Source organism: Limulus polyphemus, unplaced genomic scaffold (assembly GCF_000517525.1).
Source record: "Limulus polyphemus unplaced genomic scaffold, Limulus_polyphemus-2.1.2 Scaffold1095, whole genome shotgun sequence".
NCBI lineage: Eukaryota > Metazoa > Arthropoda > Merostomata > Xiphosura > Limulidae > Limulus > Limulus polyphemus.
Window position 1 is genome coordinate 19,450 of NW_013666705.1, and position 15,945 is coordinate 35,394.

General features: G+C 36.3%; 1 protein-coding gene across 3 annotated transcripts in view; it reads right to left on the minus strand.

The window, feature by feature from the left end:
* The window catches only part of LOC106462104 (protein arginine N-methyltransferase 3-like), a 39,583-nt gene that overhangs the window by 11,137 nt on the left and 12,501 nt on the right, over positions 1-15,945 (minus strand). For all 3 annotated transcript variants that reach the window (XM_013921988.2, XM_013921990.2, XM_022389243.1), the window contains 3 exons: positions 3,794-3,953; positions 1,168-1,318; positions 114-301 (listed from right to left, as the gene is read on the minus strand). In XM_013921988.2, the coding sequence (XP_013777442.1) occupies positions 114-301; positions 1,168-1,318; positions 3,794-3,953 (499 nt within the window). The remainder of the gene's footprint in view (positions 1-113; positions 302-1,167; positions 1,319-3,793; positions 3,954-15,945) is intronic.

Below are 15,945 nucleotides of genomic sequence, written 5' to 3' on the forward strand. Positions count from 1 at the left end.
CAAATATTATGCATGTTAAATATTTCTAAATAAAAAACAGATGTTGTTTTAGGAGTCAGAAATTTATCCTAAAAAAAAATCATCTTAATTTCATTTTGCTTTTATTATTCTACCTGATGATGTCAACAGCATGGTACACAACTTCTGATTGGTCAATGCCTACCACCTCTTTAGCCCCTGCAGAAGCAGCAAACATACACAAGATTCCAGTTCCACAACCGACATCAAGAACAATTTTGTTGCAGAAAAGATCACGATTATTGAAGATGGCATTTCGATATGCTTCTGTTCTTGCTTTGTCCTACATGTAAAAAAAGCACAAGTTGTTCAGAAACAGTGTTGTTTATGACTAAGTTTATTCTGTGTTACAGTCCAATGAATTATGATAGACATACAAACATACCAGGGTATTATACTAAATTTCATACATAAACTACTGTAATACAAAACCTTTAGCTTGGTTTGAAATATTGGTAAGCATTACGTACAAGTTTGTATTATAAACTCCATTTTCAACTTGGTTTAATATGATGGATCTCGTATACAACTGTAGACAAAATGAATATCATACAATGGCAATACAATCTACATCATAAAGACTATGTACTATGATAGCCATCATATACACATCAGGGTAACATACTAAAAATCGTACACATTTTAAAACTATATGATAGAAATCACACATCTATACATAATTCCAGAGTAATACAGTGAATAATAGATATACTTAAGTTAAACATGTGCTGTTTAAAAGAAACAGTTTTATTGAGGTGATAAACTGAAGACTGTAAATAATTTTTTTCTTAGTAAAAAAGAAAAAGCAAACTCTCTCTCTCATGCATAATAATTTATTTTTTGTAGATTACGATATCCACAGATTTCTACTGAAAATATCATTTTCTGCCATAACTGATTCTTAGGTCTTGTGACACAAGTAAGATCAATCAGAAACAGATGAAAATGATATCTGTAATTTAGATTTTCTATTACAACAATATTTTATAAAATAATTGAACTTAACATATCTTAATTGTTAAAACAATGCAACACCTGAGTTAAATATGTCTGAATTTGTTGGTTGTGTATGTGTCTATTATAAATATATCTTACATTGAACAGGTGGAGAATAAACCAAACAATCACCAAGACTGAGTATGAGCTCACCTGCAACATTTCATGATGTATGCTAAAATGAGAGTAAGAATCAAAGTAGGAACAATCTTCTTCTTCTTTTAGCAAACTGACACTCTTTTCCCAAACATCTGAAGGAGAAGTAGTAGCATGAGACTGTAGAAATGAATTCCTGACAGATAATCTATAAAATAATGACAAAATATCACATTTACTTAAAAAAAAAATTATAATAAGTTCCACACAAAAATTATGATGTAATTCACTGTAGAGAAACCATATATAAGAATAAAACAGGTACATACCTATATATTTCATAAAATGTTTATTCCACTAAGTTAAAACTTCCACTTTAGGACTCTTTCATCTTTCAAGTTAATGCTTTTATAAAACACACACACACAAAATCTAAAATATTTAGTGAAACACAAGATCAAAGTAATTTTATTCAACATTAAATAACTGATACACTTCAATGAACATTTAAACAATTCTATTCATAGAAATATTAAGTAAACACAATGTCATATTTTGCTTGCAACCGACATATTGCTTGAATGTGGCCACATTACCCATCACGTTTGACGTACATACAAAACACAGAAGTTTTTGACTTATCATTTTATACTTATAATAGTAAATCTAATACATTTACATTTAGGTTGAATACATCATAAAATACAATGGTTTGAGCAAAAACACTGATTATAGTTAAATACTAAATGAAAAAAACAAAACAACAACTGTATTATATCATATAGTGATAGGTCTGCTTTAATAAATCTACGTCATTGCTGATTGTAATCTTACACAAAAGAAGAAAAAAAAATCATTAATGTGAGGTTGGATGAGGTTGCAAAATCATCTGGATTTATTGAAGTAACCTTTAAACTTCAAGCAATAAAAATAAATATGAAGTTATATAAATGCTGTGTTTCATCTACCCAAAATAATTTTAATTAATTCAATTTATCAGCATACTATTAGGAAAACTATTCCATAAGTTAATAATTTACAAAAAAATAATCAATTCTGCTTGAAAAAATTTCAAATTTTGGGCTTCAAAAGCTTGTAGTTATTAGTTCTATTAATCAAATCGTCATTATAAATATCTTAACTCCAGAAATGGATAGAATAAAAATTCAAACAAGTACAGTTTTTTCTAACCATGAATGTTGAAAAAAACTTTTTCATTTTAAATTCTAGAGAATATGAATGTTACAATGATGTTCACAATTACAGTATTTCATCAAGTATAGACTGGCTATAAAGACTACTTTGCTATTGTTTTCTAAATATGAAGATTACAGCTATGTAATATTCTGTTCAAATACTAGAGTCTTTACTACAAGTTTCAAAGAGTCTCATATCTGAAGCTTGAGTCTATAACTAAAATATAAAAAATTTTGAATATATTTAAATTTTATATTATTTTCAAAGAGTCTAGAACTAAACAGAGATGAGGAGGACAACTGATAAGAGAGGCATGGAAGAGATCTGTTAGAACCCAAAAAAAGAAAAGGAGAATGGCTAAGAAAAAGATGGAATGTTGTCAATAAAGCTGCTTTGTAAACAGCAATTGTAGAAACTGACAGACTATTCTCAAAAACCAGGTTAAAAAAAAAGGAAGTGAGATGAGGAAGAGTAAGACAACCTGGAGGAGAGAGAGTAGTGAATGGACTATCAATAATAAATCATCCACTTGTGGTAATTAAAACTGCAAGCATGAATAGCTGATAACAATAAGCAAGATAATGGGCTACTCTTCAAGAAAAATCTGTGCATCTTGCAGGAGACTAGGCAAAAGCTAAATGTGACGATGAGGCACAGTGTGTTGAAAGATGGGTGTCTGAGACCTTCAAGTTCAAGAGATAGAGGCCCAAGGATCACCAAGAGGTGAAATAGCAGAAATCATGATTGAATTGGACAAAGAAAAGCAATAAGAATAACTTAGCATGGGATGCTGCAAATTAAAGACAGTACTCTGGAAAGAAGTTGAAAAGGGGGATAGGCATACAAGAAGACATGGAGTCTGGGACTGGTGCCCAAAAGAGTTGAAATCTTGGTGTAGCAGGAAGTCACAAATACATTGATAAAAAAACTCCCAAGATGGGAACAAGCCCACAGCAACAACAGGAGATGTAATGACCACACTGCTGGAAGGATTCAGTCTAGGTGAGACAGCAGATCTGCCACTAAATTCAGAGCTCCTAAAACATGTAGAAGTCCTGAGAGCAAGTAACTCCTAGTCGGTTGATACAAGAAACAACAGTGGAGATGAAAAAATTGATCAAAACAGGATGTCTGTAGATCTGTAAAAAAAAAATGGTGGCAGGTCCATTGAAATGCCACATTTCAAGGGTATTGATATTAAAAAAATGGCTCCAAAGTAAAACAAGCATAAAAATTGGTAGAGGTATCCAGAAACACACCTCACTGGTTAGAAAGATAATCATGAATGGTGTAAGTCTGGGTGGGGTAAAGTTGGATGCTCATACTAATAGAGAATCTTATTAAACCAATCAACTACACAAGTTAGCATCTATAACTCTTACTAATAGAGAATCTTATTCGTGAATATTGTCACAAGTTGACTAATACAATGCTTCAGCTAAACTCTTTCCTTCAAACAGGTGAAACTATGCAGAAAAACAGATACCTCATTTTCTCCACATCTTTTTGTAGATCTTCCAACTTGCTCTCTGCTAGTGAAAGTCTTTGTAACAGTTCCAAATATTTCTTCTTTGGTAAACTCACAAATTTTCCATCCAATGGTTCAGTAGTGTTGCACTTGTAATTACTTATAAAGTCTTCAAAATCTATTGGAATTGAGAGGTTAGAACACATTATTCATGAGTATGTCCTTCTGCTTGAAAACTAAATATCATGAAATAATACTTATAAAGTCAAATTCTATTAAACCTGGAAATTCTTTCTAACAAAAGTAATAATACAATTTTCAAAGTGACACTATTGGATAGAATTTAGTATATAATGTGTTCTTATGGCATACATTGAATATGATAATATATTTATACAGTTACACAGTGGGTTTTTAACTGAATTCTTTTGTAGCTGACAGATGTCTCAAAGATTTTATTGAAAAATAAGTAAATTTACTGCTAACATATTTAAACTGTAATGATTCATTTGTTATAAATTTTTACAATTTAAAAATACAATCGATAAGTTTTCCCAAGAAATAAGCGTCTTGGCTCTGCCAAATGCTATACTGCAATGCACAACTAAATCTTTTCTCCTTTAATAATAATTTCAACTTTATCTTAACAATCTATATCAAACATCCATGTGAGTCAAATTAATTAACATAAGTGTGTTGAATGGGGATACCCATATCCCCAAACACCCCAGTTGGGGTTTAGATGATGTTACCCAAGCCATTACAACTACAGAGACATTAATCCCTTCTACTGGATGCCTGAAATACATAACCTAATACTTGAATGAAGAAGACTTAGAAGATTATTTATGATAATATGTAATACTTCACTAAACCACAAATCAATTGGTGGCATGCACTAATTCAAAGAAATATCCTTTGAAAGTGGGTTTTCTTGGGGTGTTCCCCTCCCCACCTAATTACATGGCTTGTGGATTCAGTGATCTTAGCACCTAGGGATTGGACTTATAGATCCCAGTCATTCTGTGTCCCTGACTATGGGCTGTTTCCATTGTGATGGTTTGTTGATCATCGTCATCTTGCCCTTCTCATCTACCTGCCAGTGGCCATACTTTGGCCTTATGTAAGTATCTAAGTCAACGTTGGCTACAGTGGGTTAGAAGTGTCAACAAATGTGTTAAAACATTTCCAATCAGCCTTACTATGAGACTACTCTACATCTACTTCCTTAGGTTCAACACATATGAGGTCAAAACTGAAAGACTGGAGAGCAAGAACACAAAGTATATTAACATACATCTATATGTTAAAAATAGCTAAGATAGCCTACATTACAAAACAGAAATAGGTACCAGAATGATAAAGTAGGCAGTTTCATTCTTGTAAAGGAGAGGAGTATTGGCTGTGCAGTATGCAAATGCTAAATATTTTACTACCCTAAAATACATTTCTCATCTACAAATTTTATAATTTTTCTAAGTTCTCATATAGATCATTCTAAATCCCATTAAGATCATGTGTCAAATTTAGCCTGAGTTGTTACTTCTGGTAGCTTAACATGTAAAGGAACTTATCTACTGTTTCATGTGATAGGTTGTGTTCAGTCAGATCCTGTGTCTAGAGAAGTATTTTGTGACTGTCACATTGAAGAGAGATTTTGTTTTAGTGGAACTTTAGGCAGAGTAGACATAGTAGGTTTGAGGACTTAAGTGGACTGCAACTGCTTGATGAAAGAAAAGGAGACGATGTTTAGGCACCTATTCTAAGGCCTCAGTATAGGAGCCAAAATGTCATATTTTATTTCAACAGGAAATAGCAATCCATTAACATTCTCAGACCTACTCAACAAATATTTCTGCCTTTTAGTGCCTGTTTTCTGATTTATCTGCTGTGTAGAGAATGTGTATTGAGAATGCAGTTTGACGCTTTCAAGATTGAATTGATCAACTTCTGAGGAAATCAGTTTGTTCTTAGAGAGCAAGACTTACTGCAGAAATCCCATCTTTGTTTCATTGTATTTCTACCTGCTGATCATGAATACTGCAGTTCAATTCTTCTCATTTATTTACGTTTTATTCTTTTTTTTCTTTGCAATAGTTCTCCCACTTCAACGATATACTTTCTATTTTGCAACAAAACAATATTTTATTTTAATCTTCACTTTAACACTGTATCTTGCCTCTTTAATTTCACCTTCAACAAATCACTACACCTGACTGCACATGTATTAGATCTACAACCCTCTTGTTTTTGTGGAGATCAGGTGACCGTGAACTATCCTTGAATTACCACACTCATAACCTACAGCCCAGCAGATAAGAAATTAATAAGAAAGTACCTAAATGTTCAAAGACCATGATGTAGGCCAAAAACTGAGGACAGTGACACCTCCCATAGTGATGTATGCATTTTCTGACAAACATTACTAACAGTTTAAAATACAAATGAGTTGGGGTAAGCAGTAAAAACAAAAATTAACAAAGTGAAAGAAGCTCTAAATTTGAAACTTTCTACTTAGCCCATGCAAAACTCATTAATAATTGAAACAGTGCAAAGCATACAAATCAGTAATGTGAAAAGGGTACCTAGGCACATGAAACAATTGTAGCTTCAAAGTTACTTTTAGATGCTGCCGAGCAAATGCATATTTCCAGTTATGAAATCATCCAACACAAAAACTGAAACAACAAACGGAATAAATACAACATTTCACAAAGAGTTATTAAAATCTAATACAAGAGGCAAATGATCTTAAAGTCTTCAACTACAACAGAAGCAGACAACATGAAAGGCAAATAATAGTACCTCTCACATACCACTATTTAGGACACTGTGTTGTAAACTAACTTTAATTCAGGGCTGAACCTGGGATTACTTGCACACCAAGCAAATATTATACCAACTATACTAAAGGGATGACCCTCTAGCAATTTCTAGTAAATCATTTTTTTTAACAATTCACATCATCACATTCTTCCTCTCTCACAAACAAGGCCCATCTTTCAGCCTAATCTCATGGTTATGAGATGACCACATGTTGGATGCAAATTTTTCATTGGTTAAACAAGATTTTGCATCTTTTTGCCTCAGGACTGAGGATAAAACTTCTTGTGCAAGTACTACTCATATCTTTCACAAATTAAAAAAAGAAAACATTACATAATTTTTTTTCATTTACAATGATGAACAAAGTGGAACTGAAAAGTAACTACTTAGTTCATAGTTCAGCAACAGCATCAGACTTTCTCCGAGTTCATGTATCTGTAATTGTCCATGTCTATTCTATGTCCAATCAACAAGTATTTTCATCAATCTTGTGCAATCTTTATATCCTTTTATTCATACCCCAAAATGGCTTCCAGTTTCCCAAATGTAGGTTTGTTTACAATAACATGGTATTTCTTAAATAACGTTTCTGTGCTTGTCATCAGATATTCTGTTTAGTTTTGACGAAGGACAGATCTGAGTGTTCTGTAATATTTCCAGCAGACATAAATATTGAATTTTTTGGCCACATGTTTGATCTTCTCATTTTGGCTTTGCACATATGGTAAGTAAATAGTGTTGGACTTGTGTTTTCTGTCTGTTGTATCGATGCATATTTTCATGTTCTTCAAGCTACTGGCAATGAAACTAGAGGGATATTATATTTATGTGATGAATTGTAAGCTTCAGATCAGAGAAATTTACCTCTGAAATACTACAAGCCAAAAAAGTCACATTGTAAAGGGGATAGGAACAGATGAACATAAAAATAAACCGAACTACAAACAACAGGCAGGGAGATTATAATCTAGACTACGAAAAATATGGACCCAAGCAGAGTCAGAGTAGAATCTAAAACCAGAAAACAATTCACAGAACTAGATTCAAGAGAGAATGAGTTGAAAAGACCAGCCACATAAAAAGACTGGCCCTAAAGTTCATTCAGAAGAAAGGCATTATTCTCAGTAGGGCTTCTCTTCACCCATGATGCCCTTTAATTCAGGCACATACTTTTGTTTGATGAGCATTAATGGTGTACTGAATCAGTGGATCCAACAGAGGCATTCGCCCCTTCATCCATATTGAAAATGTCTAGTGAGTTACACAATCATGCAAATAGTGAGCATTGAGGAAAACTCGAGCAGTGTGAGAACAGTGAAATTGGAATATCAAAACATAAATAAATAAGAATAAAAACATTGATGATTCCCATCCTGGTTGAAGCTGAGACATCTAATGATAACAGTAGTCCCACTTCCAATATATCTAATGCCATGCAAGGATGTACACATGAAGCTGGGAAAAAAAAAAAAAAATATATATATATATGTACACACATAATCAAAAATTCTCAACCTCAGATACCCCTAAATTTCTGAACAGGGGTGTCACATGATATAGAAAACTTGGGTTGCTTAGAACAGCTGCAGAGGTTAAAGAACATGTGAGAGTCTTAATTAAACACACTGATGTAAATACAGATTCTTGAAATAAAAGTACACATTACCCAACAATGAAAATATATTTCTGATAGATACTCATCTCTTCTCACATCTAGTTTTCCCAATTCAGTGTTACCCTCTATATGTGAACTTTTTTGCTCACCACTAGCTTTGAAGCTCCCATCTAATCCCACATTTCCACATGATACTGCGGCATTTTTGCATGCAACAACCCTCCACCAACAGAATTACAACATCACCTCCTAGTGCAGCTGGCTTCCCCTATACTGATTGTTCAATCATCACTTCAAGATTAGGAAGAAAGTAAAATGCATCAGAAGTGAGAAGGAAAGGTGGAAAGTGTGAAAGGAGGTGAATAAATATCGAAAATAGGTTTTCAGTGTTGGAAAATGTTAATTTACAATATGATTTGTAACCTCTTCTCACATCTATCTAGAATTCTACATTAAAGTGGTGGAGATACAAGTGCAAAACTTTACCTAGTTGAGTACCTTCAGGAAATGCCCAAAATGAACCCATGCAGTATGACACCCTATACCTTGTAAAAGTATAGGGGCACACTTGTGGGAGACTGCACCTTGTCCATACCAGGGTACACTCATTGCCCAGAAAGGAAGAAAAGTGTCACAAGCAGAATCCAAAACTTGTATCAGGCTTTTAGAAGTACTATATGTGTAGTATGGCTAAGGTTTGTCAGATTGCACATGGTGGGTCAACTCCAGTCCAAAACCAGGAACTACATGAATAGAACACCACCACCCTACTCTCCATTGAGTGGAATTTGTCACACTTAGGAGGCATCCTCTATGGTCCACCATCCCAGTGACTAGGAACTGGCAAGGACTCTCATACTCCATTAGAAAAAAAAAGGGGGGGGGTGAAAGTGTGGTGAGGAGTCCAGAGAAGCACATCAATGTCAGACAATGCAATGGTTGACCACAAAAACCTTATTTTTAAAAGCAGGCCAGGACTAAGCATGGAAGATGGGCAGGAATCCCCTGTCTGCCTTACTAATGCTAGTCTACGAGTGGGTATGGTATGGATCAGGACTTGTTTAGAAAAATGAATGAGAACTGTGAGGATACCTCAAGCAGTCTTGTGTAACACCTAATCTCATGGGTGAGCTCTATATCAAGCCAAGATGGCCCTACTTTGTGCAGAGTTTAGTTAAGTATACCATGGCAGTCAACACTTGCCACTGAGTGGGATCCTGTAAGGAACAAGAGGGCTCTGTAAAAAATTGGGTAAGAAAAAAAAGAACGACTAATCCAGTCACAGACAATATGGTATGTGAAGAATAGCAACCAGCAGCAGTCCATAGCCCAATGATGAAGAAACAGCCAGACGACAGGGATATTGTATGACAAAAGTGTGAGGGGTCATCCACATGCCAGCCAAAACAATTTTTTTGAATGAATGATGAAAGTGAACAGCCAACGAGCGAGTTAGGTGACAAATCTGAGGGAAGGACACCTGGAAACACCAACATGTTTCTTCATCCAATGAAGAATACAGTGAATAAATAAGCTGTCGGACCCATCCATTGAGAGTAACAGGGGAAAGATCATGATTGGATGAAGAATTCCATAGTAAGGAAGAGATGATATTGGGAACCACGAAAGGCAGAAGTGTGGGCCAAATAACAATGGACCACATAAATATGGCAAAGGAGAAGATCTGGATCTGAACAGCAATAAAGATGAGAATGGAAGTAAGAGATATAGGGGAAAATGCACTATCACCTTATGTGCCACAGACATTTTTGGAAGAAAAGCATGATCTGGATAGAGAAGTATAAAGGAGAGATAGAAAAGAATGCAAAAAGAATTGATGGTATACACATCAGAATGCTGACGACCATAGGCAAGTATTAATGGACAGATGGTGTAAGGGACAGGAAGCCAAAGGTTCAAAGAGGGTAAGGGCACGGAGAACAACAATAAGTACCAACTCAGGTAGGCAAGAAAAATGGGGAGGGATAGGGAAGAAAAACCCAACATAAGAGAAAATTAGAAAGTAGTCAAGAGAGCTGCCCAGTCAAAAATCCATGTGAAGAGCACAGATAGAAGGAAATGGAAGGATAAGAAGGTGCGAAGGATCAACAACAAGACTAGCAGTTATATATGTCACTTCCACTGATAAACTTCTAAGGAGGATGGGCAAACAGAATGGAACAGAAAGAAGGATACATGTGAAGAGAGTTCTTACCATCCTGCAATGGTCTGGACAAATACCATGAGTGAAGTTAGAGTGACAACATGGCTGGATGGAAGAGAGAAGAATTATGCTGAAGAAGAAGGGAGCAGTAAAAAACATATGTGAGCAAGATCCAAGAGGATAAGGCTCTTCAAGGAGGCCAAAGTCCCCAAAAGATTGAGGAGGAGTCCTGTTGGAATGGAGCTAAAAGAAGTCAGTTGTCCATATAATAGTGGAATCTCAATCCCAAACAGTGGAATTAACAATCAAAGGCACATACTATGCAAAAAAAAAGGTATGGGGCTGGTGTCAGGCCAAAAGGAAGAGCTCGGAACCGATAACCTCGACTGTGATGTACGGACTGAAGATAAAGTCTGGGAATGTGAAAATAAACAACAGAGACATCAATCTTAGTGATCCAAAGCCCTGGTGAAAAAAAGCATCAGAGGGTGAGAAAATGACAATGATGGGACTGGATAATTACTGGAAGACAATCCCTGATGTTCTGGGGAATGACAAACAAATGAGACTGAAATCCCAGAGAAGGGTGAGAAACAGTTATGATAGCATCTTTGGCCATAATGTCTAACACCACCTCAAAGAGACAGGGTCCTCTGGAGAAGAGAAAGGAATGGGAACAGGAGACAAAGGAGGAGGGGAGGAAAGCAAAGGGTAAAGCCAATAGATAGAACCAGTAACCCCCAATTATACGCTACAAAAGGTATTTATAGATCCACAAATCAAGCCAAATGCTGAAACCTATGGATAGTGGAAGAACAAATGTGAAAATGGGAATGGGATGGAAAGACAGGGAGTGGAAAGAAGTTGGAAAGACAGGAAACAGCAATTGGAAAAAGGAAGCTTGGGAAAGACAAGACACAAGGGTAGTCACATGGCCTCAGCCCATGACTACAAAGAATCAGGTACCACACCAAAAACCCATTGGTAGAGGAAAGGAACCAGACAAAGGTCCCTGAAATAAGAGGGAGGTAAATGTACTTGTGGTAAATGTACATTCCCAGTAACAAAGTAACCAAGTGAGAAGGGACAAGGCTGAGGAAGAAAAATATACCAATGTATAAAAAGAAAGGGAACAAGTAGCTGCCAAAAACCCCTCTGGATAATGGTGGATTGCTTTGAAAAGAAGATGGATGGCAGATAGATAACATAAAAAGTTAGTGAAGGTAAGTCAAAGGCGAGAAAACTGAGCTTGGGAAAGACTAACAGAGTATAATGGATCAGAACCCCAAGCCTGAGGAAGAGACTCCAAAGTTTGGGAGTCTAAGAAAAGTCCTTCAGCTCGATTGTAAGCCAAGGCATCTGTGTAACCAATTGAAGCATACCAGTATCAGAGTGAAGTTGAGACTAAAATTTTTTGCAGCATGGACTTGGATATCAGGGGAAGGAGGGAAAGTAAAAATTAATGTAAAATAGGAGAGAGTGAATAAAGGTAACACACCTGAGAAGAAAAGTCATGGAAGGACACAGAATGTTGAGATAGATCCACGTCTGCACTGGAAGAATTGTTTGCAAACTTAGGCAGTGGAAAAAAGACTGTCTAAAATCCATGTCCCCATGGAGAAGAATTATAGGAGGAGAGAAGTCTGTATCAAGACCTGAAAATGGCACAGGCCACATGCAAGATTCCACCACTCACTGCACAGTAGAGATTACGCCCTGACAGGCAAAGAAGCACCCAACGCTATTGTGATAGTCTTTCTAGAGTGAACAAAGTCAAGATGTTCAACCCTAGAAAGTGTGGAAATGACATGACCATCTCTGGGTAATTTATGTTGTGGAAAATAAGAGCCACAAATTCTGCAGAAGCAGAATTGTTTGAAAATAAAAACAAAAAATATTTCCACAACAGTTGGTTTTGTAGATACTTCAACCAAACATTAATGATGAGAAATTCACATGAGCAAAAAACAGACACGTCTTAACAAATGAATAGTCTGAAAGTGATGGTTGAAAAGTCAGTATAATTGGAGCTAGCTATGGAAACATGAGATTAGGTGGAAGTCTTAAAGCTAGCGGTAAGCAAAAAGTTTTGCATATAAAAGGCAGCACTGAATCGGGAAAAGCTAGATATAACTGGAGGTTACATGTCATATTGGAAAATACTTTATTAAATTACGGTATCTTTCTGGTTCGGTATTGTTTGTTTTGAAGTCAAAATAATTCACAATCCCAGATACCATGAAAAATGGGTAACAAAGGATAATTGACAGAATATACAAAATTCACAAGAAAAGGATTCCATAAAGCTTGGAGAATAATCATAGGTGGCAAAGAGAATCATGAAACTGGGGCTACAATGACATGATGAAGGGAAAATAGAAAAAAAGTATGTAGATTCTTCATAATACCTGTAAGATGTACACTATAGCATACAGAGACCAGAAGGTCAAAGACATAGCCAAATGGCAAACATGATGAGATATAACCTGAAATCCAAATGTAAGATGGTTGTGAACATCACAATAAACAAGATGGATCAGCTGTACAGACCAATTTGTTAGTGTGGATAGAGCAAGATCTGTGGAATTAGAATAGTCATGATGTATGTGACCTTAAGTAAAATAATCAGGAGAACAAGAATAACAACTACTGGTGTAGAAACAAGTCAAATCATGGCATGCAGGGTAAGAAACTGACGATAAATTAAAGTAAAATCCCAAGTGGAAGACCCCTCTCCAACATACAAATTGAGTGTCAAAAACTTGAGAAGAAAAAGGAGGAGGGGAATATGAAGTGTACAACACCAAGCTAGTTTTGAAAAATATCCATTATGTCAAAACCACAAGAAGGTGGGCAAAATAAAAGATTAAAGTTCAGAAATCATTTCACATGATGTAAACATCCTCAAACATACCTAAGAGAGAGAGAAAGAAATGAAACAAGCAGAAGTGTAATGATGATTAAGGCTAGCACTGTAGCAGAAAAAAACAGCTTTTTAGAATCTGAAGGCAATTAGACCTGAGTAAAAGAAACTGATCTTCATCAAAACTGAAAGAAAATGCTAAACTAAACATCCATATAATTATTATACCTGCCAGAAGCATCAAAATGTAATGGCACAAACACAGTAAAAAATAATTCTGACAATGTATCGACAATTTTACTCAGGATGCTATAGACCCATTGCATAAGTAAGGCTTCCAACAAAAGTATAGAAATTCTGATAATAATGGAAACAGTTGTATGAGAAAGAACACTGTAGCAAAGTTAACAGCACAACTGTCAACAAAAAAATCTAAATTAGGACAGGAAAGCAGAGCTTATGTAAGAACCTCAGACATTTGCACAATAAGTCACATGGAGGGGAGCGATTGATCAATCATGGGTAAGTAATGCATGCTCTCTGCAAAACATAAAAAACATTCGGAAATTTTGAGTCACATTTTGGGAAAGAGTTTCAGTAATTTGGAGGCAGGTCTACCTGATTATGAATATTATTTAAAACATACAATTAAGTTATCTTCACTATGTGTCTGCTTTAAAGATTTGCAGGCCATTAGCCTTTAGGCAACTCCCACCTAATGTCACAGGATTTTTTGTGAATTGCAATACTGCATGATGACTTTACTATGAAGCAAAAGCCCTCCATCAATATGAGGGTGACACATCATCTTGCATATTAACTTCTTCTAGGCTTTTACACTTATGAATCTTCACTCTTTGATGAGGCAAGAAATACTAAGGTACACCAGAAGTGGGGAGAAAGGGTGTAAATATGTGTGAAGAGGTATCTATAGGAAATACAGTTTCAGGTAAGGAAAATGTTGACTTTCAAGATGATACACACTTCTGCACACAATTAAGCTAGAATCCCAAGCTGAAGTGGTGGAGGGGCTAGTGCAAAGATTTACCTAGACTATTGGACCAACATCTACTGCAGGAAGGACTGGAACAAGGTGGAGAGAACTGAGAAGGAAAACAACTTGTGGTATCGAGAAAAGCAAAATGTTGTAGACATGGCAGCCCAATAACTGGAAACAGCTGAGCCACTGACAAACAGCCAGGTAAAAGGAAGAGAGAAAGAGAGATGGCTGACAGTAGGATGGGCAAGAGGAACGTGGCAACAGATGGATCAAAATCGAAAAACATGCTACTTATGTAGGTAGACGGATAAGGTAGAAGGATGACAGGAATGGGAAAGGCTACCAGAGTGGGAAGTCTGGTTCAATAAATCTCAAATAAAAAGGTGGAGGGACAAGATCCATTGATAGAACAGTGATATATGATGTTGAAGCAAGAAAAAGACTATAGTTGGCAGAGGAAGAGGAGGTTGTGTTGTCAAGTGGCACAGAAGAAAGAGCCAAGGTTGAGCTAGCCAGAAGAGTACCACCAAGAGGATATGACAAGAAGCATCTCTAATCAAGGTCAGAATCAAAGTTAAAATATGGAGAGGTGGGTAAACATCATGAAAAGGATAAGATAACCAGTCCTGGCTGAAGGCATCAACAGCCAGGGATAGGGAACATGTGATCAGAAGAGAGGAAGCTTGGAAATGAGAGGGGTGGCAAGGCATTAATGAGGTATCAAAGAGAGCATCCCCAACAGAAACCTGGGGTGAATAGGCCATTCTGTGGACAAAACACAGTCTGGCCATGAGAGGCAGTATACATCCAGGTTCATAACACCTGGTATGTTGCAGGCAATAAGATAAACCCAATGTAAATTGTTCGAATAAGGAAGGTCCAGGGTTTGAAAGCAAGGAGTCTTGGATTGGATTCTACCATGGTAGTTGACATAAGAAAAAAACGATTTTTCATCAAAATGGATCATAAAGAAATGATCCACTAAGAGGTATAAAACTGAAAGCATGCCTGATGGACTACCAGAAGTTTGAGTGCATTGGTATGGAAGAAGACTTATCCTGGGTCCATATGCCAGATGTGAAATTGTTATCCAGAGACGCTCCCCAACCAGAGGGGGAAGCATCGGTGAAGAGGTGCAGGTCCAGTTTGAGTGGAGGAAATGGAACACAGATGGCGATATTGGATCAGTCCAGCCACCAATACAAATTCTCGAGTAGAGATGGGGAAAGGTGAACCATTGAGGTCAAAGTTTCCATTGAGAAGTTTCCCTAGTTATGCAAGGACCAATGGAAGAGGTGCATATTTGTATGACCCAAAGGGATAGGCAGTTACAGTGAAGCTATAGTCTCCAAACACTAAAAACCTCTCTCAAAGTATGAGTAAGATAGGTGTGAATCCTGGTGACTAGTAGTTCCATAGCTTGCAGGCAGAAGGGAGAAGGCTGAGCACACCTGAGAAGTAAATTGAAACACACTCCCAGGTAAATAAGGTATTGAGTAAGAGTGAGGTATATGTGAAAGTGTTGACAAACTCCATTTCCTCGAGATGTTGTACACAGATGGGATAGGAAGAAGTAAATATAAGGGCTGAGAGTAGGAGAGAAAGTCCATGGGCATGTGAAGAGGAAAGAAGCATAGTAAAAAAGATCAGGTGAAGATAGAAGTATTGGGCACTGGAGGGAGAAACTGATTCTAAATAATCT